This window comes from Xenopus laevis, chromosome 2S (assembly GCF_017654675.1).
Source record: "Xenopus laevis strain J_2021 chromosome 2S, Xenopus_laevis_v10.1, whole genome shotgun sequence".
Lineage (NCBI taxonomy): Eukaryota > Metazoa > Chordata > Amphibia > Anura > Pipidae > Xenopus > Xenopus laevis.
Window position 1 is genome coordinate 61527180 of NC_054374.1, and position 24130 is coordinate 61551309.

Here is a 24130-nt window from a genome sequence, read left to right on the forward strand (position 1 = left end):
GTTTTTTATCTACATTTATCATCCTGCAGCCTAAAAAGAAGCACAGATGTCATGTTTGGTGGGAAGCAGGTTGTAGTGTGTGGATATGGAGAGGTAAGAGTTACATATTCCCTTTATTGTCAGGGCAGCTTCTGCCATGGAGCTGCAGCATGAGGCCAGTTAGCAGGGGCGGCAAAAAGCTGCCTCCTGTAATTTAAAGAGCCATATTTCCGGTGTTTAAACCCATACAGTGAAGCATTAGTAACAGTAGAATGGGAAATTATGGACTCTTTATGCACATAATTGCCAAAATAATGGACATATAAGGTACATGCATCAGGTTCCCGATTTATGTTAAAGGTGCTACCCACCTTTCAGGTAGCTTTAGTATGAAGTAGAGAGTGTTATTCTGAGACAATTTGCAATTGCAATTTTTTTATTATTTGTGGTGTACTAATTATTAAATTTTTTGTTCAGCAACTTTTCAGTTTGTATTTTCAGCGGCTATCTGGCTACAAGGGTCCAAATTACCTTAGCAAACAGGGAGTGGTTCAACTGAGAGACAATATATGAATAGGCAAGAACCTTAATAGAAAGACAAGTAATAACAGTTTTAACAATAACAAAAACAATTGTAGCCTTACAGAGCAATATCGTTTTTTGACTGCTGGGTTTAGTGACCCCCATTCTGAAAAGTAAGAAGTAGAAGATAAACCAATTCAAAAGTTGTTTGGAATTGGCCATTCTATAACACACTGAACGTTAACTTAAAGGTGAGCACCCCCTTTGAGTAGTTAACATCCTAGGCTGTCAAACAGTAAAACTTACAACATGCTGAAGGTTTTCGGCAAAACATGAAAAGCTTGGCAGGTTCTAGGTAACAATCTACAAACCGGTTTGTGGAAAAAAATAGACTGTTTTATTTTCTTTAAACAAGATCAGGAGCAAACAAAAGCAATTGATTTAAAAAAACGCAAGTGAGTTCAGTTAATTTACATTTTCCAAATGAATTTGCCTAGCCTCAATGGATCAAAAATCTGCCCCTGCATGTTTTGAGCGCTGCTGTTTTTCCATAGACCTAATAATGATCCTTTTTATAACAATGACATTTTTAAATGAAAATAAGTAAATTTCTACAAATATAATCAGCTATATATTCTGTATCGTCTCTGAAATAATCTTTTCATGGAGGAGTCAGGCCAGATTTTGATTGCTAGGTCAAATACATTGGTGTGTGCTCCCTTTATCTAGGTAATATTTTAGAGCCAAGTGTCTTTCAAAATACAGTATATGACTCTGACACAAAGCTCCTCTAAGTAAATTGTTTTGTGTTTTGAAACATTAGATTTTTCTGTAGTACACATGATTTGTTTCAGGCACAATGAAAACAACTGTTATTAACTTTAGAATAATGTTTGAAATGCTTATGTACAGGACTTTATTCTGTTTAATGCAGGTTGGGAAGGGATGTTGTGCAGCTCTGAAAGCCCTTGGAGCTGTTGTCCATGTAACAGAAATTGATCCAATTTGTGCTCTTCAAGCCTGGTAAGGGACAGTGATTTACAGTGAAACCTTGATTTTACGTACCCTGATTTTAAGTTTTCCCACATTTTACATTTCTTATTTTTGGTCCCACCATTTTATAATGTATTTCAATGGGTGCATTTCTCTGATTTTAAGTAATGTTTTGCTGGATTTTACATAAAAATTGTGTCCTGATGTACCCAAAAATTGCTGTTTCTACTCTGTGAATATTATTATTAGTGAAATAAAGAGGTTTTACATACTAACCAGATTTATAATTTGCCATGGTTCTGCCTGTAAATTTCCAATTAGTCCTGCACCAATAACGTATTGATTTAAGTTGTTTATGTGACTGACAGAGAGGCTTTGCACATTAGTTATGTGCGGGCTGACCCGATACCCGCGGATTTACAAAACGCTTCGCCACAGGTGCAGGTTGAGCTCTTCTCCTGCTCTTCCCGCCACCCTCAAATGCCAGCTTCTAACTTCCGGGTTTGTCTTTTATAGACGCTGCGTCTGCTCGCCCCGCTCCTTTTGAGACATCATCGGCGGGGCGGCACAGGTCTATAGAAGGAACCTGGAAGCTGGGATGCGGGTGGGTGCAGGCCAAGAGAGGGCGGGTTAGGGTTTGGGAAATTCCCTGGCAGTATTGTTGCCCCCGTCAATATCTGGGTTATTCAATTTGGATCAGGAGCTTAGCCTCTTCCTGCTTGCTTACATTAGGGGGTCTATCACATACCCCTACAATTAATTTGCTGGACTTTTTACAATCAGTGAAGAGCTCCCTCATTTCCTAACATCACTTCCTCCTTTATATTAGCTTTTAAATCCTTCCTAACAAACAGACATATCCCTCCTTTTATATTGCTTCTGTCCCTCTAAAACAAAGTATAGCCACTGATATTAACTGTCCAGTCATGTGACTGATTCAGCCATGTTTTAGCAACACCAACCACATATTTCCCCTCCAGTGCCAGCAACTCTAGCTAACCTATTTTACCAGTCAGACTCATTGCATTTGAAAACATACATTTAATACTGGTAATAGTGTGAGAACTTTGGAAATAAAACATGAGGTCCTCCTTGCCCTTAACAGTGCCCCCAATCAAATCTCCTCCTCCATTTTCCATTACTATGCCCCCTACCTCATCCAACCTGTTTTCCAAGGAATCCCTTACTGCACCCTCCCCTCACCTGCCTAGTTTAATCTCATCCATTCTAGCCATCTTCTCCCCTAAAGCAGCTGCACCATCATCATTAAGGTGCAGCCCATCTCTGGCAAAGATTCTGGATCTACCAGGATCACATGATTGTTGTTCTGAATGGCCCCTAACTGGCCATATGCCCAGATGGTCAAACAGCATGTACAGGGCCTGTCCTGCCATGAGGCAAGGTGAGAACCTTGCCTCGGGCGGCAGTGAGAGCAAAAATGTATGAGGCAAAAAGCCGCCTCATGTAAATTTAAGAGCCAAATTTCCGGTTTAAAAATGGAAATTCGGCTCTGCTAATGCAGAGCGCACTATATCGCTCATAGCGATGCAGCCCTTTTTACCCCCTCCAACGTTAAACTTTTAAGTGCGGATCGGCATCGGGGTCGCTGCCTCAGGCGGCAGCAGCCCGCAGACTAAGTCAGGCACTGTGTGAATGGCAAACAGAGGAGGACAGTAGAGTACAGTAGGAACGATCTTGACTCGAAAGTTAAAGTTAATGTGTTTTTCAGCAGACCAAGATGCACACAGAATTGGAGGTGCAACTACAGAGGCAGTAGAAAAATTTATCCCCAGAATTCATCTGATTTTTTATTTCTATTTTGGTTGCTCATTTCATTTTTCTTTTGGGGACATAACCCTTGTTAATTTGTGAATATAGTTCTTATCTTCTCTTATATGTCTTGTATTCCATTCATAGTATGGAAGGTTTTCGCGTGGTAAAATTAAGTGAGATTATTCGACAGGTGGATGTGGTCATTACTTGCACAGGTAAGCAAGCTAAAACAAAATATTAGGAATGCACATAATCAAGTTTTTACCTGTACTCATGCCCATTCACTTCAATATCCTCTGTGCTCTCCATAAGGAAACTACACAGTATAAATTTGGGCAAGGGCAACACCAGAAATAGTACAGCAACACAATTCTCCAGGGCACTAGAAAAAAGAAAAATGTATCTTTATTTCGGAATAGCTGCATGTCCCTTTCTCAAAGTATACAAAATTGAGAGGGGTGGGCTTATGTACCAGCCCAAGGCAAACACAGCCCTTTAGCAGGGAAGATCTGTGTCTCAAAAGATGTCCCATCTCTTTTTTTCTGCTGATTCACTTATTACTACATGGCAGCACAGAAACCAGTGCAACTAGCATCAAAATGTAATAATCAGCCCTGTAGTATCAGCTTATATTACAGGCCAACCTCATTGCTTGATAATTTGTGATGACCCCTAAGCTTAGCTTCTCAACAGCAGGTCAGTGGGCTCTGAGCAGCTGTTGAGAAGCTAAGCTTAGGGGTCATTGCAAATTATAAAGCAGAAAATAAGGTTGGCCTGTGTCAGTCGCAGACACTTTCCAAGATGGTGACCCCCTGTGACAAGTTTGAAGTCCTCTATCATTGCTGCTATTGAGCTGAAAATTTAGGCTGATGCAATAAGTGCAGTATATAAAATATGGCATTTTAATATAGATAAACAAGCTGCTGTGTAGCCATGGAGGGCAGCCATTCAAGCTGGAAAAAGGAGAAAAGGCACAGGTTCCCCAGTAGTATACAATGGGATTCGTCAGGACTTATCTGTTATCTACTGTGTCTCCTGTGCTTGAATGGCTGCCTCAATGGCTACACAGCAGCTTGATTATATCAACTATAGTTCTGTTTCAAAAGCAAACACACCAGTTTTACCAGTGCAGGGCAACAGTATATTATATTGTCATTCATTTAAAACACTTTCATTATTTGGTGTTACTGCTCCTTTAAGAGAAATATATTATGCTCTTATGTTGTAATACTCTTATTTATTATGGTCACCATCCACTTTTAATAGGTGACATGATCAACCATTGCCCATAGATCACAAACATTATTCCCTTCCTTTGCACTGTGTAGTGCCAGTGGATTTGCATCGCCTTAAGTTTACCTTCAGTATACCATTCAACAGTTGTTCTGATATGGGATTTTTGTGCAGTAAATGTGATCTTAACATTCTATTGGTCTTATCTATGTATATCACAGAGCATGCCCTTCCTTTGTACAGTGTAGTGCAAGTGGATTCGCATCGCCTTAAGTTTACCTTCATTATACCATTCAACAGTTGTTCTGATATGGAGTTAGTGTGCAGTGAATGTGAGAACCAATATTCTCTTGGTTTTATCTATGTATTTAAGGGAATGTGTACCGCAAGTAATAAAAACACACAAAGGTGTATATCAATCATAATGCCCCTGAATCATATATTTAAGCCCAGAATATGGATGTGTGAAATATTTATCTTCAATAATTGCACTGCACTGTAATAATTTAGTAATCAGTTCTTTTTTTGTTTTTTTTCAGAAAATTAGAAACAAAAAGGCTAGAAGGGATGGTATACATACATTTTTCTGCACATTTATTCTAGTCTAACCAAAGACAAACACTGGAAGCAACAGCTTAAACGTTTAGAAGAGTTGTTTCCATGTATTGATTGCACATAGTTACCATACTTTGCATATCAATAGTATGACAAATATACTGATTATTACTACAGTTATCACATGGTTATTGTTTTAGTTATAGTAAGCATGAAGCAGTTCTCTCCATCTTCATGGCCTTCTGTTTTTGAATAGGATGTATATGCTGTTCTCTTTTGGTATGAACACAGATAAGTGCAGAAGCTGAACAAGCTGGGCCACCAGCAGGGCACAAACAGTAAGCAATACCAAAAGGCAAGTTCACTTACCAGTAAGAAACATACCTGTTAACTATAGCTTTCATTAATTTTATAGGAAACAAAAATGTTGTAAACCGGGAACATCTGGACCGCATGAAAAATGGCTGCATTGTATGTAACATGGGACACTCCAACACAGAGATTGATGTGGTGAGCTATATTCATTATGGCTTTAATACTTACGATAGGAGAAAATAGTTTGACCAAGTATTAATTTGTCCTTATAACTCATTCCTAAAAATCCTTTCTATTTTATTTTTTCTCACATCAGTCTCTCTTTCATATCACATCTGTTTTATATCTTTCTTCTAATCCATAGCTGTAATTAGCATAGTCAATACCTTACTATTTATTTCTAGATTCTTGGTTTCATTTATCCTGTGCATGTATTAATTGGACCTTTTTTTTTCCTAGACCAGCTTGCATACTCCTGAACTAACATGGGAGCGTATCAGATCTCAGGTTGACCATATAATCTGGCCTGATGGCAAAAGAATAGTTCTTCTAGCTGAGGTGGGTCTCTTGCTATTCATTGCTTAAAGGGATACTGTCATGGGAAAAAAATTTGTTTTTAAAACGCATTAGTTTATACTGCTGCTCCAGCAGAATTCTGCACTGAAATCCCTTTCTCAAAAGAGCAAACAGATTTTTTATATTTAATTTTGAAATCTGACATGCAAGTTGGAGTGATATCACCCCCTCCCTTTTCCCCCACAGCAGCCAAACAAAAAAACAATGGGAAGGTAACCAGATAACAGCTCCCTAACACAAGAGAACAGCTCTCTGGTAGATCTAAGAACAGCAGTCAATAGTAAAATCCAGGTCCCACTGAGACACATTCAGTTACATTGAGTAGGAGAAACAACTGCCAGAAACCAGTTCCATCCTAAAGTGCTGGCTCTTTCTTTCTGACCAGGCAAAATGACCTGAGATGGCTGCCTACACACCAATATTACAAATAAAAAAATACACTTGCTGGTTCAGGAATTAAATTTTATAGAATTTTGTAGAGTGAATTATTTGCAGTGTAAACAGTGTAATTTATTAATAAAAAAATACATCACAAAAATCAAGACAAAATCCCTTTAACAGTGCTTTATACTCATCAGGGGGCAACATAGTTTAACTTGCTCTGTGGTAAGTAACAACAAGGCAATTAAATTATTATATGTATATGTAGCAATGTCTGTATTAAGAAACTGTTTATTGTTGAAGAGGTTATGGAAAGCGAATACAAATGGTAATACAAAATGGCATACTTTCGGACAAGTATCTACAGCAGGAAAGCAGTAGAGCTTTAGGAGCTACAGCACAACACCAGTGTTTTCAACCATCCTTGATGCTGGACTTTATTGCAGTGAAATCTTTTGTTTGTTAATGGTTGATAAAAATGACCTGAGATACTTAAACTGTAGTGTATTGTATGAAAGTGTACTTCTCTATCGAGGTGCCGGTGCTGGGTTGTATAAGCTAAGAGCTTTAGAACATTAGCTGAAAAAAGGATGTGTACAGTATAATATTGCAGTATCTATAACATCAATGAAATGTTATATTATCTGTTTTTAGGGGCGACTTCTGAACCTGAGTTGCTCAACAATTCCCACATTTGTGCACTCAATTACAGCAACCACAGAGGTAGGTTTAAATTCACATTAGGTGAGCAGAAAGAGAGATCTACATATGTTTCTAAAACATGAAGGATGCTGTTTCTATATGCTGTAGATCACGCTGGTCACTTACTAAACTCTACTACAGAGGTCCCCAACCTTTTTTACCCATGAGCCACATTCAAACATAATCAAGTAAGAACCATGATTGGCTATTTAAAGACCCACAGTAGGCTCTGGCAGTACACCTGTGTTTTATGCAACCAAAACTTACTTCCAAGCAAAGAATTAAAAAAAAAACTCCTGCTTTGAGGCCACTGGGAGCAACATCCATTGGGTTGGAGAGCAGTATGTTGCTACCGAGCCACTGATTGGGGATTACTTCCCTACTACTTGTGATGTTCCTATAGAGCAGTGATCCCCAACCAGTAGCTCCCAAGCAACATGTTGCTCTCCAACCCATTGGATGTTGCTCTCAGTGGCCTCAAAGCAGGAGCTTATTTTTCAATTCCAGGCTTGGAGGCAAGTTTTGGTTGTATAAAAACCAGGTGCACTGCCAAACAGAGCCTCAATGTAGGTTGACAATCCACATAGGGGCTACCAAATGGTCAATCACAGTCCTTATTTGGCACCCAAGAAAAATTTTCAGGCTAGTGTTGCTCCCCAACTCCTTCTGAATGTTGCTCACGGGTTCAAAAGGCTGGGGATCCCTGCTATAGAGGTTGTATATAGTGTATATATATATACCAATTGTGCTATTGTTATTTATACAGGCTCTAGCTCTAATAGAACTATACAATGCCCCTGAAGGCCGATACAAGCAAGATGTGTATCTCCTGCCCAAGAAGATGGGTAAGTACAGTAGATGGTTCACAGTTTGTGGGCCCCATTATTCTAACTGATATATTACAACAAATGTTTTTCATCCTAGGAAATGTACCAAATCTACTGCTTTGATGCCGCTATTCAACATAGTTTCAGCCTGTTTTTTTTGTACTTTGTACCCTGCGCATTATAAAAGAACCCTGCAGTCTTCGAGTGTATAGAAGTTAGAGCTAGGGAAATTATTTATTGTTTAGTTCAAGTGATTGCATTTTAATGGATATTTCTGTAACTATGACTGAATTAAATATTATATTGAATACTACAGTTTTTCGCTTTTATCAAAAAGTTTACAATTATATAAATTGTCTCAGATTATACATTGTGGGGCTTGATTGACTGTAGATGTCCATGTTAGGCAAAAGGCTCCACATCTTTTCCTGCATTTCTTTGCAAACAACACCATTTCTGTGCTCTCCAATGTATCATTTTACACTCCATTTTCTGTAGACGAGTATGTTGCCAGTCTCCATCTACCCACCTTTGATGCACATTTAACAGAATTAACCGAGGATCAGGCTAAGTACTTGGGGCTTAACAAGAATGGACCTTTCAAACCAAACTATTACAGGCAAGATGCATTAATTTGTAAATCAAAAGCTTTTTAATGAACATGGCACTATATACATATATTATATAACCAACAATTTTAGTAAAGTACATCTTTGCTTTATTTTTCAGATATTGATGGGTCATTAGAAGCTTACCTTCAGTATCTCACGGCAGATTTAGAAAGAAGACCAACCTATATATATATGTTTTCATTGCTGTTATATATGTCTTGTTCTCTTTGTGCTGATGCATGTTTTCCCCTTTTCATATGGAGAGGAAACTGCTACTTTTGCAGTTTGGCAGGATTCCAAGATTTTGACCAGGATCCCTATAACTTGTTAATCCACAAGTGTAAAAACTCTCACAGCACGGCAAATATTGCTGCTTTAATTCACTCTGGTACCTTTTACAAGTTATTTCTTTTTGTATCCTGTGTTTGTATGTCCTCTTAGAGGGCTTCCTATAATAACACGTGATAAAATATTGTCGGTTACTATATTTTATGTAGGTTAGGATACCGCCATTTATGTTTGTAAGGACCAGAAAGTAATATTCCAGATCATTAATGGGAATCTAAAGCCAAAAAATAATACATAACTACTTAAAGTTCTTCTCTTAGTATTTTTTACTATTGGATTGCGATTATAAATTGAGTCAACAACCCTAGGGTTAACTAAATACATGAAGTGCACAGAAAGAGCAGAGACATTTAGGGTTGCTGACACTCTGCCCTTCAAACAGAGCTGTTCAGCTGTAAGCCTGCAATTAGCAGTCTAAAACTGCTACAAAACATGAACATGTAAATTGCAAATGTACTTAGAGGACCACTTTCAAAAAGTTTTCATCTATCCCCTATAACTGACTTCATATTCTTTGTTCCATATATCACATTCAGTGCTAATAGGTTTTGGGAAACACATTGTAAAGGCACAAAATATTACCTCAGCATTTTGGTACCCTATGTAGTAAGTAGACCTCACATAGTAACACAGGAGCACGTATAGCAACCCCAAACTGCTCGACCAACCAGTGCTACAGACTGATGTCTAATATTTTTATGGGTACTTGGTGCACTTATTTTGGTGTGTGAGCTCTGCTTTATTCCATTATGCAAGAGTAGGCAACATGCTGTTCTTCAGCTGTTGCTGAACAAAATCTTCCTGGACATTATCTTCTATCACTGGCTGAGGGTTGTGGGAGATGTAGTTCAACAGTGGATCAGTAGCAACTATTTGTCTAATTCTAGCGTACACTGTGCTTGCTTTTTGCTTCTTTAATGTAGATTTAGCACTGAGAAATCATATTTTTAATCACCCTAATTATAACTGAAATGATTAAATATTTTAAGAGCATTATTAAAAACAAACTCTCTCTTTGCCGTACATAACTGTGAATCTTTGCTATTGTGGCCTACTGAAATTACTCTTATATGCATCTCCAGCGAAGCTCATGTTCGATTTATTGTGCAGTCTTAAATTTGATTAGACTGCAGCCTTCTGGTTTGGCTGTATGTTGCTCAGGTGCTGCCATGCTATGTATGCATGTGTTATCCACCTTCTTGTAGCCATGGGGTAGTTATGGTCACATCTGGAATTTGCCATTAGTTACCGCTAAAGATGAGTAGGGAATGAAACCAGACACAGGCTGCAAAGACTGTTCCAGCTGCTCACAGATTCTTTTAACGGCATGATCTGCTTAACAGAGATTTATTTTATATATGAATAGATAGATATATAATGATTTTTAATGAATGGAATATTGCAATGATCCTTGAAGATAAGCAATACATAAATAAAGCAAACTATATTCATTTACTGCTCTTAATTTCATTTCCTAAATGGATACGTAATCTGTACATTGAGTTTTTTCAATGATAAATAAGGTCGAATCGTGGATTCTAGTTTGGTCAGAAATGTTTTTACTAAAAAAATCAGAAATATATTCGGATTTTGGTAAATAACCTCCTAAGTATTTAAATTTAGCATACAAACTAATGTTTGCTAAAAGATTTTCTTACGGGAGGTCCCCAGTGCATGTATGCAACCCATAGTAGGTAACCCTGATTTTCCCGATTTGTGACCGTTTAACCCCTCTGGGTTTTGAAAATATGGGCCCATTGCCTAGAAACTTGACAAATCCCCCCCCCCTGAATAATACCTACAGTACCCACAATTATCAAACATGTACACTTTACAATGTAAACTACGACCTACTTGTACAGGAAGCTTATTCGAATATTGCTCTAGAAAACCTTTATTATCTAGAGGGAGCATATCTATATTATATACACAATTGACAAAAGTAGATTTGGATACATACACCCACCTCTTATATATCAGTATGGGGAAATGATGATTTATGAGATATATTATATTATATTACTTCCAAGTTGCAAACATGCTATTCATCCCTTTTTTTCCTTCCACTTGCTTCTGAGGCCGCATTGAACTGAGATATTATAAGCAGCTTCGTCCATTTTGAACACCTTGAAACCTGAACAAGTTTTACTAAGCTTTCCTTATCCAGGTCTCCTAAAATGTTTTGCTGCTTTATTGACAAAGTTATTGGCAGCAGCCCATTGGATTATAACTTTAAATTGGATCTCCACTTCCATATCATTTGCACGATTTATCTCAAGGGTTAATTTTTTACAGCTACACTTAACTGTTATGGCTCACCTATAAAAATTCCAAAGCAGTAATACAACTTACTCATTCAAATACACAAAGTATCAACACAAATTAAAATTCTGTATGGACGGAGTCTTTTGTATACTTTGCACCATGTATTTTGCTAAGTCCCCTGCAACACCAAAATGATATAACTGTCCACAACGGTAGTTTTCTTATTCTTTCTTGCTCTATTTCCATTTTTAAGTATTGTACACATTATACAAATTATTCATCTCTCACATGCAGCGCATTATATATTTGATATATAATGCTTATGGAGATGTATCCATCCAGTGAAACCATGCACAATTGTCAAGAATGCAATTTTAAATAAAATATCAAAACATAGAAAAAGTGCATTAAATCAATGTGAATAAAGTCATTGTAGAAGCAGCCCATTAAAAAGATAGTGCGCAACTTTGTTTAAAGCAGCAGAGACAGTCAGGCTCAGACTGGGCCAACGGGGAAACTGGGAAAAAACTCGGTGGGCCCAGGACCCCAGGTCTGCCTCCCCCACCAGGACATGTGGGCGTAAGAACCTCACACCCACTTCTGATCATGGCTGCAAGGAGGAAGTGCAGTCCGTGCTATGTGGCAGCAGGGGGTAGCTGCCCACTACAGTAGGGAGAAGCTGGTGACTGCGGCAGAAGGCCCCCAGGCGGCAGCCCCGATGGGCCCCAGACACCCTAATTTGACACTGGACATAAGGATATTATCAACAGGTAACAAATGTTACAAAAGAAGAAATAGTATAGGTATGGTACCAAAATGCTTGGGAGTTGGGGTTTTCCGGAGAATGGATCCTTCAGTAATTTGCACCTTCATACCTTAAAGGAGAAGGAAAGCCCCAGGGCGCAAAACCCCTCCCCCCCTCCCGTGTATTGCCCCCCCTCCCTCCTCCCCCGGGCCTACCCCTCCCGCTGGGCAAATGCCCCTAACTTGTTACTCACCCCTCTGCACAGGTCCTGTCCACGGAGTTCACAGTCGCCATCTTCTCCCACGCGCGTCTTCTTCCTGCTCTGACCGGCGTCTTCTGGTACAGCTCTATTGCGCATGCGCCGAATGTCACGAAGTGAAATCGGAAAACTTCGTGACATTCGGCGCATGCGCAATAGAGCTGTACCGGTACCTGTTCCTACTGCGCATGCGCCAGAAGACGCCGGTCAGAGCAGGAAGAAGACGCGCGTGGGAGAAGATGGCGACTGTGAACTCCGTGGACAGGACCTGTGCAGAGGGGTGAGTAACAAGTTAGGGGCATTTGCCCAGCGGGAGGGGTAGGCCCGGGGGGAGGAGGGAGGGGGGCAATACACGGGAGGGGGGGAGGGGTTTTGCGCCCTGGGGCTTTCCTTCTCCTTTAAGTCTATTAGAAAATCATGTAAACATTAAATAACCTTAATAGGCTGGTTTTGCTTCCAATAAAGATTAATTATATCTTAGTTTGAATTAAGTACAAGGTACTGCGTTATTATTACATTGAAGAAGAAAACCATTTTAAAAAATATGGATTATTTAGATAAAATGGCATCTCTTGGAGACGGCCTTTTCGTAATTAGTAGCTTTTTGGATAACGGATCACATAACTGTATAACAGAGTTCATCAAATAAATAAACTCATTAAAAAGTAAGAACATTTTTACCACTAAAGTAACAGACTTGGGGGTAAATTTATCAAAGAGTGAAGTTCCGCCACTAGAGTGAAATTCCGCAGCTCTCAATTCATTTCTATGGGATTTTGAAAGGCGTATTTATCAATGGGTGAAAGTTCACCCTTTGATAAATACGCCTATAAAAATCCCATTGAAATGAATGGAGAGTGGCGGAATTTCACTCTAGTGGCGGAACTTCACTATTAACTTCACTTTTTGATAAATATACCCCTTGGTTACAACTATTTTAAGAAGTCCTTATAACTCACATATTCTTCATGTCCGAGTAGAAAAATTACTTATAAATTTCTAATTTGTTACCTTATTCGGTCATTTAAAACATGGATTTTTTTTTTAAAGCGACTTGAAGGGGCAGATTTACATAGGGTCGAATATCGAGGGTTAATTAATGTAAATTCTTCGAATATCGAAGTTGAAGGATTAACTGCAATTTCCTATGATCGAACGATCGAAGGAAAAATCGTTCGATCGAACGATTAAATCGTTTGAATCGAACGATTCGAAGGATTTTAATCCATCGATCGAAGGATTTTCCTTTGATCAGAAAATTGTTAGGAAGCCTATGGGGACCTTCCCCATAGGCTAACATTGGCCTCGGTAGGTTTTATTTGCCGAAGTAGGGGGTCAAAGTATTTTTTAAAGAGACAGTACTTCGATTATCGAATGGTCGAATAGTCGAACGATTTTTAGTTCGAATCGTTCGATTCAAAGTCGTAGTCGAAGGTCGAAGTAGCCGATTCGATGGTCGAAGTAACCATTCGAAATTCTAAGTATTTTTTCTTCTATTCCTTCACTCGAGCTAAGTAAATGGGCCCAGAAATGTTACCATTGATAGTCCTTTAGGACCAGAAATGTTTTGCTTACAGTTGCCATTATGCTATTTCCTCAGATTCTGTAGTCTATATTGATTGAATCCATGACCCCATTTGGAACCGGGAATCACACTAGTTCCACCTTTGATCATATAATACCAGTTCTAGCACATTTTATCACTGCTATTGCGACACAAATGCCTTTTGCCTGATACTTAACTGATTCACTGATCCTCCATTCAGCAGCTTTCGTCTTTCATGTTCCGTGCTCCTTTCACTGCTGACGTGTGTTCCAGACATCAGCAGTTGGGCTTCTTCCAGGCCACCAGTTCAACTTTATCCTGCTATTTAAATCATTCAACCCTAAATTTTGCAACACTGAAGTAAGATCAAATATTGTTATAATTACAGATAATGTAACAAAAATAATTTATGATTTCCCTAGGGTTGCCACTTGTCCGGATTTCACCCAGACAGACCGGTTTTTGAAAAGGTTGCCCTGGTGAAAAGTTCCTGTCCGGATTTCCAAATCACTTATCGTCAAGCCATCAGTCCTGCCCCCGAAGTCACCTGCCCCCCAACGTCACCGGCTCGCCCCTGCCCATTTTCTACAAAAATAAAAGGTGGCATCCCTAGATTTCCCCTACATTTATAGGGATCACTCCAACACATTTATTGATATTTAGATAATTATTACATTATTTTGGAACACAAATGCATGTATCCACTAACATATACATCATAACATATATATCTTACGAGGAGCATTCCATAATTAATCTCCTCATTCATTCCTTGGGGATATACTGAATTTTATTGAAAGATCCATCATACTGCCTTTTCTCAATAAGAATCTATTCAGATTGCCTCCCCTTTGACTAATTTCCATTGCTTAACAATGCCTATAAGCAAGGTTTTTGGTCCCGCGGACTTTAATACCAGGGATAGCCATTATGAGTATTTAATCATGCCGTTTGGCCTATATAATGCAATGCAGTGTTTCAAGATTTTGTCAATGACATTTTCCAGGATTTACTTTGGCTATTTGCAGTGGTTTATATTGATGATATTTTCATTTTTTCCTCTAACTTGGGTGACCACCGACAACGTGCGTGAGGTACTACTGAGGTTAAGAAAAAACTATTGGTTTGCTAAATTAGAGAAATGTACCTTTGAGGTCTTTTCAGTACAATTTTTGGGGTTCATCTGGTAAGGGGATGGAGATGGATCCCGGGAAAGTTAAGGCCGTATTGGACTGGGCTCAACCCCTCTCATTACGTGCAACCCAAAGGTTTTTAGGTTTTGCGAACTACTACAGACAGTTTATTAAGAACTTTTCCATTGTTGTGTCCCCAGTTACAGATCTGACCAAGAAGGGTGCGGATCCCAGTAATCTTATATAGCATCATCCATTAAAACCATCACTTATTTAAAAAAACAGCAAAAAAACCTATTTGCATGTTACACATCATATTATTTACATCAAATACTATATTTAGTTTATCAATTTTTAGGGATATAAGAGAGGTACAGAAGGAAGTACATGTGTCCATTAATTAAAAGGTGTATATATGTTTATTTATAGAAAACAGGATACTTCTCAATCGCTATTTAGCCAATGTGAATATCTTGTTTTCAAAGTGAATATCCAATACACTTCCGTTTGATCTAATATTCTTTTGATGTCTCCTCCCCTTGCTTCTAATTTAACGCTTTCTATTCCTTGGAATTTAATCCGATCAAAGTTACCTTTACGCTTATACATAATGGGGCAGATTCATTAAGGGTCGAATTTCGAAGTTAAAAATACTTCGAAATTCGACCCTCGAATTGAAATCCTTCGACTTCGAATATCGAAGTCGAAGGATTTAGCGCTAATCCTGCGATCGATCGAAGGATTTTTCGTTCGATCGAACGATTAAATCCTTCGAATCGAACGATTCGAAGGATTTTAATCCAACGATCGAAGGAAAATCCTTCGATCAAAAAATCACAGGCAAGCCTATGGGGACCTTCCCCATAGGCTAACATTGACTTCGGTAGGTTTTACCTGCCGAAGTAGGGGGTCGAAGTTTTTTTTAAAGGAAAACTATACCCCCAAAATGAACACTTAAGCAACAGATAGTTCATATTATATTAAGTGGCATATTAAAGAATCTTACCAAACTGGAATATATATTTAAGTAAATATTGCCCTTTTACATCTCTTGCCTTGAGCCACCATTTCGTGATGGTCTCTGTGCTGTTTCAGAGATCACCTGACCAGAAATACTTCAACTCTAACTGTAGCAGGAAGAAGTGTGGAAGCAAAAGACACAACTCTGTCTGTTAATTGGCTCATGTGACCTAACATGTATGGTTTGTTGGTATGTTTGTGAGTACAGTGAATCCTACGATCCCAGGGGGCGGCCCTTATTTTTTAAAATGGCAATTTTCTATTTATGATTATCCAATGGCACATACTACTAGAAAAGTATATTATTATGAAAATGGTTTATTTACATGAAGCAGGGATTTACACATGAGCTGTTTTATGCAATATCTTTTTATAGAGACCTACATTGTTTGGGGGGTATAGTTTTCCTTTAAAGGGAAAGTACTTCGACTATCGAATGGTCGAATAGTCGAACGATTTTTCGTTCGATTCGTTCGATTTCGTTCGAATTCGAACGAATTTAACCAATTCGATGGTCGAAGTACCCAAAAAAAACTTCGAAATTCGAATTTTTTTCATTCGAATCCTTCACTCGAGCTTAGTGAATCGGCCCCAATGTGTCTTCCTATGGCTGAAAACCTTTTATTGTGGAGGTAGATGCCTCAGAAGTTGGGGTAGGGGCAGTCCTTTTCAAAGGCATCCGATAAATAACAAGGTACATAATTTTTTTTTCTATTCTAGAGAATTGTTGGCTATTAGATGGGCCTTTGAGGAATGGAGACACTTTGTATATTGAGTCAGCAAAACGTTTGAATCTGGGACAGGCCAGATGGGCTCTATTCTTTACCAGATTTAATTTTTCTCTAAGTACAAGCCAGGTTCCAAGGATACTAAAGCAGATGCACTCTCTGTCTGAACCTTTTGAATGTGTTTCCATTATTCATAAAGGGTTAATTGTGGCAGATTTAGGGAAAGATCTTGCCTCACCTTTGTCTCAAGCTCAGACATTGGCTCCAGGTGATAATCCTTCTGGGAGACTGTTTGTTCCCCAAAATCTGAGGGAGCAGGTACTCGGTGAATGCATAACTAAAATGGCTGGACATCCAGATATTACTAAAACTATTGCTTTATTGTCTTGAAATTTTGGTGGCCTTCATTAAAACAAGATTTGTTTTACAATTGTATGTAAGAAATTGGGTGAGATAAATGCAGCCAATTGCAATATTTTTAGGCGATTTTCAGAAATTTCATAAAAACTGCTGCCTTTAGCGTAGCTTTGCAGTATGGTAGTTTGGAGTAGAAAGACATAATTACCTATTTTGGATTCATCTGTTTTGGGGGTCTTTGTGCTATTCTTTGTTCACAGAAGGATGAAGAGACAGCAGAGAAAATTCATATGCACTATTTTTATTTGGGGTCCTCACATGCTAGCTGCTTTGGTATATCTATGTATATTGGGCAACAAACTGTTCAAAAGACCATTAGCATCATTATTTAGGGTGTTCTACAATTGTATGTAAGAAATTGGGTGAGATAAATGCGGCCAATTGCAATATTTCTAGGTAATTTTCAGAAATGTCATAAAAACCAATACCTTTAGCGTAGCTTTGCAGTTAAGTAGTTTGGAGTAGAAAGACATAATTCCAAAACCATTTTGGATACATCAGAATGTGCACTTTCTAAAGATACATAGCTTTCAGGGCTCACCATAATTTTGTCTACCTTTTATCCTACATAAACCTGGAAGTGTTTATAAATTAATGTAAATGTAAGCCATCAAATAAGTATGCACAAGGTAGATTCTGCGGTCTTCACATGTTATGTACTTCGATAAACCTATGTACATTCAGTATCAAATTATTCAGTGGACCCCAGGCTTTCATATTTGGGTGACTTATCTTGATACCTAATAGTATGTGGGAATAAGATGCTGCAGATGCTTTTGTCTACCTTTGCCACCCCAGAATGATGTAAATGTGTTGATTTTGCAGTACCTGAAATGACAGACCATATGGGGGGTCTTCATTTTGGGGCATCTATATGCCACGTACTTAGCTGCAGGGTGGAAGTTTTGAGGTGATTTTTGGAAATGTCACCAAAATTGGCAACATATAAGGTTTTCATAGAACTTCCCAAATCGGCTGTGTTCTTGTACATAAAATAAATTATGTTTCTGATATATGTGATTGCACTATGTGAAACATTTTTTTTCATATTAGACATTTAGAAGCCTACATCTTTTTACAGAAGTGGAATTACACCAAAACTCTACCATATTTTGAAAGCTCAGGTTGTCACAAAAAAATCAATATTGTTTTCCTGGGTAAACTTAAACTCCCCCCCCCCCCAGGAAATGCCCTTAAAGCGGGTCTGCCAATAAAAGTACCAAATCAAAAGGCAGCAAAAGGGTTAAACCAGTTTCACTTGTAATTGAATTATGCAGCAAAACAATCATCCAAAACACAAAATTAAATCTCACATCTCAACAGTAAAAGAGATTTTAGTTTTTTGGATTGGCCTAGTAGAAGCGCTGATTAGAAATGATGTAGCAAGATTTAAATCATGTATTTCAAAAACCTTCGGCTAGGCCAGGATGAGAATCTTCGTGCTCTCGCGATTTTTAAAAGCAGAAAGCAGCACGCCTTAAACTTTGCGTTCCACCGTATATGGTTTACGGACACTGTGGTAGCGTGTCACGTCACGTGGGCGTCGCCGGAGAAAGATGGAGGCTTCCGGTTCTTTGATTGTCAACAACAAAATGAGAACCGGAGTCGGTGGCTCGGTAATTGGCAGCCCCCAACCGGGCAAGGGTCGAGAGTACAACCGTACCCAGCGCAAGGATTCAGAGGTATGAGGAACCAAGGTCCCTATGTATAATTATATCGCTTTAACATTCACCTTTGATTCGTTTTCATTTGGCCACGAAGTCCCCATCTAATATGAATGTGTGCCAGTTTTTGTGTATATACTTAGCGACCGCGGTATGTAGGGGGAAAATAGAGTTTTGACCTGATTGAAAAGCCCTTTGTGCCAAAAGGAATCTCATCAATGTTGCGAACTAAACTGCGGACTGTCTTGTTTTGCACTAACCCCCTAAATGTCATGATCTTATAGTTCTCAGTATCTGCTGTCATTTTATAATCTATTGTTTTAATAAAATCATTTACTAAAAACACAGTTTTTTGTCCTGAAAGTATTTCTTTTAGTGTAAGTGTGGCACATTAATTCCTGTATGGCAGGAAAATGCAGTGATAAAGTGTTCCAATTTTGCTGTAAGTTACATGATATTTGGACCTGTAGTGGAAATTAGTCTAAATGTACCTGATGAGAAGAGTAAGTGATGAGTGAAATTTTTCACCAGGTTTTGCCTTGATAAAGACCATAAACAACAATGGGTGAAAAATTTTCGACGTCCATAAAAAACATTTGTCACCCGGAGACTTCAATGCATTTGGCACTGAATTCTAGGTAAAATGGGTCAGATTCGCCCATTACTAGAGAGGAGTCTCCAACCAGGGGAGTAACTAGAGACGAAGCAGACCCTGCAGCTGTGTAGGGGTACAGGGGGCCACACATACAATTTCAACTTCAAACAGGACAGGACAATCTGTTGATATTAAAATTAATTTGCTGTGGGGTCCAGTAACATCTAGTTACATAACTGACAGTCTCTTTCAATTGTAAATGCTTGAATGGATATGTATTTCAGCTTCTTTGTACACAAATACAACATATAAATACAACATATATATATATATATATATATATATATATCTATATATATATATATATATATATATATATCTATATATATATATATATATATATATATCTATATATATATATATCTATATATATATATCTATATATATATATCTATCTATATATATATATATCTATATATATATATATCTATATATATATATCTATATCTATATATATATATATATATATATATATATATATATCTATATATATATATATATCTATATGTATATATCAGTTTGGTGAGAGCACTCTTACCGGATTTCTTTCTAGGTGGGTGCGTTGGTCAAGGTTTCTAGTACATAATAGTAAATGGACCCAGTTTGGACCGAAACGTTGGATATATGCATCTGTGAATAAAATTCATAACTTTTTTTTCACGAAAACATTGGAGTGCTGGTCCATTTACTATTTTTTATATATATATATATATATATATATATATATATATATATATATATATATATATATATATATATATATATCTAGCGGGATGGAGTGCACGACCAAAAGTTGATCCATAGCCTGGGTGCTAGCCCGGAAGATATGTAGAAAAGCTGCAGGGATTGACAGCACTCCTAGGCAAAAATTCACAGCAAGTCAACGTAGTAAATAAAGTGGAGAATTTATTTGTGGTCCAACGTTTCGGCTCCACACAGGAGCCTTCGTCAGGGAAGACTTCCCTGACGAAGGCTCCTGTGTGGAGCCGAAACGTTGGACCACAAATAAATTCTCCACTTTATTTACTACGTTGACTTGCTGTGCATTTTTGCCTAGGAGTGCTGTCAATCCCTGCAGCTTTTCTATATATATATATGTATATGTATATATATATGTATATGTATATATGTGTGTGTGTGTGTGTGTGTTGTATTTGTGTATATATAGAAATATAGAAAAAAAATATAGTAGTAGTTATGGAAATATCACAGTCTGACCTTGCCTTTAGTAAGATTTTTTTGATGTGGTGTTTTACTGCTTCACTATTTATTTACATACAAACTGCACACTGGCACCAGGGGTTTATCATTGGACTGGTAATTTGAAAACATTCAACACATCTTCTGTTTGAATAACCAAGTTGCAAATTGAAATCACTTTGTTTCATAGTCGTTAGATGTTTAGTGTAAGACTACAGAAAATATAGCTATTTGTTTAAACAATTTAGCAGCAAGTGTCTATCTGCACAAGTGGTGAAATCCTATTTATTGTGATGATTGTGATGATTTGGACATGCTTTAACATTAGTTAGTAAACCTAAGGCAAATTTGCCTTTGTGGGGAAAAAAAGGTGCAACAAGTACAGATGCCTGATCTTTCCTGGGAACTATCATATTTCCAAGATGACGCATTCATTTTTATATGCATCAAACATGACCATTTGTTGGTTATACCATATAAATGCCGTTTAAAAGAATTTGTGTTTGCAGAAATGCAGCATGCATATGCCATAAACTGTATCAGCTGCTGGTTGCAAACTGGAATGATAAAATAAAGGAAGATTTAGGAAGATTTTCCATGCGTAATTTTTAACTGTGATAAGTAGAAGTGTTGTGGTGTTTTTAAATGGTGTTTTTCTTCCTTTTAGGGTTATTCAGAGTCCCCAGATCTAGAGTTCATTTATGCTGATTCTGACAAGTGGGCAGCAGAGCTCTCAGGTAAAGTGTAGGGCTTCATCTTGGTAATCTACACAGGTATTAGACCTGTTATCCAGAATTCTCAGTACCTGGGGTTTTCTGGTTAAGGGATCTTACTGTAATTTGGATGTCTACTAAAAAATAATTTAATAATTTAAACATTAATTAAACCCAAAAGGATTATTTTGCCACTAATAAGGATTAATTATATCTTAGTTGGGATCAAGTGCAAGATACTGTTTTATTAAGAAGGAAAGGGAAATCATTTTTTTTTTTTTAAATTGATTTAATAAAATGGAGTATATGGGAAATTGCTTTCCCATAATACATAAGATTGCGTTAAGAGGGGGTTGGGGAGGGAATATAGGGTTATGGACGATAGCTCATAGTACAGGTTGATCCAAGATTGCCATCTTGGAGTCAGGAAGGAATTTTTTCCCCCTCTGAGGCAAATTAGAGATGCTTTAAATGGGGATTTTTTTTTTTTTTGCCTTCCTCTGGATCAACAAGCAGTTAAGCAGGTTATATATAGACTTAAAAGGTTGAAATTTTTGGACATGTGTCTTTTTTCAACTAAACTTACTATGTTATAATTCAGAGTTTTCTGGATAATGGGTTTCTGGTGCCTGTACTGAGTGAACAAATAAACACATCGCCAAATTATAATTGTTTTTAAACAATACTTTCAAAGAATGGAGGAAACTTGCACACATTTAGTATTGTAGGAAAACTCACCACATCATACAGTGGGTCTAGGTTTACATGTAAGACCTTCCTCTCACGGGAGAATCTGTGTCAATTAGCAGCCTGGCACAAAGATTGGACCACAGTGAATTACTGCTTCTGTTGAATTTTTTTAATTAAAAAGAATTTCCAATACCCTTTACATTTTTTCACAAAAAAAGGGGAGTTGGAACCTCTTTTTAATAAAATAATTAAACAGCAGCAGAAATTGACTGTGGCCAAGTGTGTCAACAAACATTGAGATTATAATTGTTTTTACCTTTATATTAATTTTCTTCTTTTCCCACATAATTCAATGTGCATAGCACTTAAAACACGGAAACTAGTTGGAGTTTGCTTGGGGGTACTGAAAAATTGAAATTGATCATTTGTGTTTAGGGGATTAGGTTTATCCTTGAAACAAAACTGGGACGAAAATGGTATCAGCAAGTATATGAATGTATTAACATCATACATCTAGTGAATGAATCCCAGGACAGAAATAGGGAGCACTTTAGCCTATGTCTTGCACATCAGTTACAAGTCACCATTAATGTTACAGGGAGGTTCCTATGATGCATGCTGCACATGTTATTGTCATTAGAGAGTCACTCATACATGCAAACATCTGCTTGGGTCTCAGTTAGTAGCTGTCTATAATCCGTTTACTCCCACACCAGCAGGGCCGGACTGGGAGAAAAAAGCAGCCCTGGCAAAAAAAATTAAAGCAGCCCACTTCAGGTATTGGATTGGTTATCTGGAAACCCATTTTTCAGAAAACTCCAAATTAGGAAAGGCCGTCTCCCATAGACTCCATTATATGCAAACAATCCAAATGTTTAAAATTGATTTCATTTTCTCTGTAATAATAAAACAGTAGTTTTAGCCAAACTAATACATAAGTCTTTATTGGGAGCAAATTTTTTTTTAATCCGTTCCTTGGAGACAATTATACAGGGGAATATTAGATAAAAACCTGTCAACAGATGCCCAAAGCCTGCCATGTCCTGCATAGAAAACTGGCCAGATATGGGATGAGTGTGACGTAGTTGTTCAGCTTAAATATATTGCAATATATGGACAAAAAATCCCTGTTTTGTTTAAAGGATAAGGCATTTTTAGTAGCTTAAGGCACAAAATGTTTCAATGTCCTTAATATATTGATAATGGGCTGAGTGCAGAGGACTCTTGCATAGAAAACTACACATAGATAGCTAGAATCTCAGCTGTCATAAAGCAGGGCAAGACTGCTGTGAATAATTAAACTGTGCAGTGATAGTATCAGTATGATGACATAACACAGTTATGACAAGTATCCCAAATGGGATAACTAAATCTGCATTAAAATGTATCCAAACAGGATTTTCATAAAGATCTATTTAACACACCATAATATTACTATAACTATTTACAGCAGCATGATCTTGGGCTATTCCATGTGGGATTGTGCTGAGAAGCTAGATTTATGCTGGCAGATTAGAACAGATTGCAAAATTAAACTCCAAACTTTTTTAACAGCAAAGTAGTTGTTCTTACCTGCCCTTTCTCTGTACAGTTGGGGGGGGCAAGGGGGGAAATGCAGAACAGCAGCAGAAAATTCCATCCCTCCCTTCATCAGCAGGAACTAATGGGGCGTTTCAAAAGCACTGCAAACGTGCTAATGTTTTCCCTGTGCAGCTCTTCAGTTTCCGGCTCACTTCTGATGCACGCCCTCTAGTGGTAGAAAATTTTAGTGCGGGTCCTGCTAAATTAAATTTCTGCACGCGCTGCACACATGCGGGGACTCTCTTCATCTGAGCGCAATGGCCCTGCGCACAAGAGCACACTGTCCGTGCGGCCCAATTCCCATACAGAGGCAGCGGCCCAACGGGCATTTGCCCGTATTCACAAATGGCCAGTCCGGGCCTGCACACCAGCATGTGTCAGTCATAAAACCATTGCATCAACATCCTTACCATTATATTTTTCTTGTATTTCTTTATTATATTTTTTCCATTATGACATATATTTTTTCACAGATGTCTAAATAATTTTCTTTTTTCATTGTTCCACTGCTCTGTATCACAGAGTTGTACAGCTATACTGAAGGTCCAGAGTTCCACCTGAACAGAAAATGCTTTGAAGAAGATTTCCGTTTGCATGGTGAGGTGGTTTAACTTTTTTCATCCCTTCTCTGGGATCATCTTGCTGTATGTCCATGGAAAAATGTCCCTGGGAGAATTGTGCAAGTCATTGTATATAAAT

The 24130-nt window shown here is 37.9% G+C and overlaps 2 protein-coding genes across 4 annotated transcripts in view; both read left to right on the plus strand.

Moving 5' to 3' along the window:
• Positions 1-10266, plus strand: part of ahcyl1.S (adenosylhomocysteinase like 1 S homeolog) — a gene marked incomplete at its 5' end in the record, with an annotated part of 28720 nt that extends 18454 nt beyond the window's left edge. The window contains 9 exon segments of the mRNA NM_001094347.1: positions 30-93; positions 1436-1524; positions 3412-3482; positions 5471-5565; positions 5830-5928; positions 6982-7050; positions 7796-7874; positions 8355-8475; positions 8586-10266. Of these exon segments, the coding sequence (NP_001087816.1) occupies positions 30-93; positions 1436-1524; positions 3412-3482; positions 5471-5565; positions 5830-5928; positions 6982-7050; positions 7796-7874; positions 8355-8475; positions 8586-8592 (694 nt within the window). The 3' untranslated portion in view covers positions 8593-10266.
• Positions 10267-18408: 8142 nt separating this feature from the next.
• strip1.S (striatin interacting protein 1 L homeolog) overlaps positions 18409-24130 on the plus strand; it is a 28640-nt gene continuing 22918 nt past the window's right edge. For 2 of the 3 annotated variants that reach the window (XM_041582938.1, XM_041582939.1), the window contains exons 1-3: positions 18409-18610; positions 21115-21184; positions 23954-24028. In XM_041582938.1, the coding sequence (XP_041438872.1) occupies positions 18485-18610; positions 21115-21184; positions 23954-24028 (271 nt within the window). In that variant the 5' untranslated portion in view covers positions 18409-18484. The remainder of the gene's footprint in view (positions 18611-21114; positions 21185-23953; positions 24029-24130) is intronic. The other variant, NM_001127875.1, reaches the window with a different exon arrangement.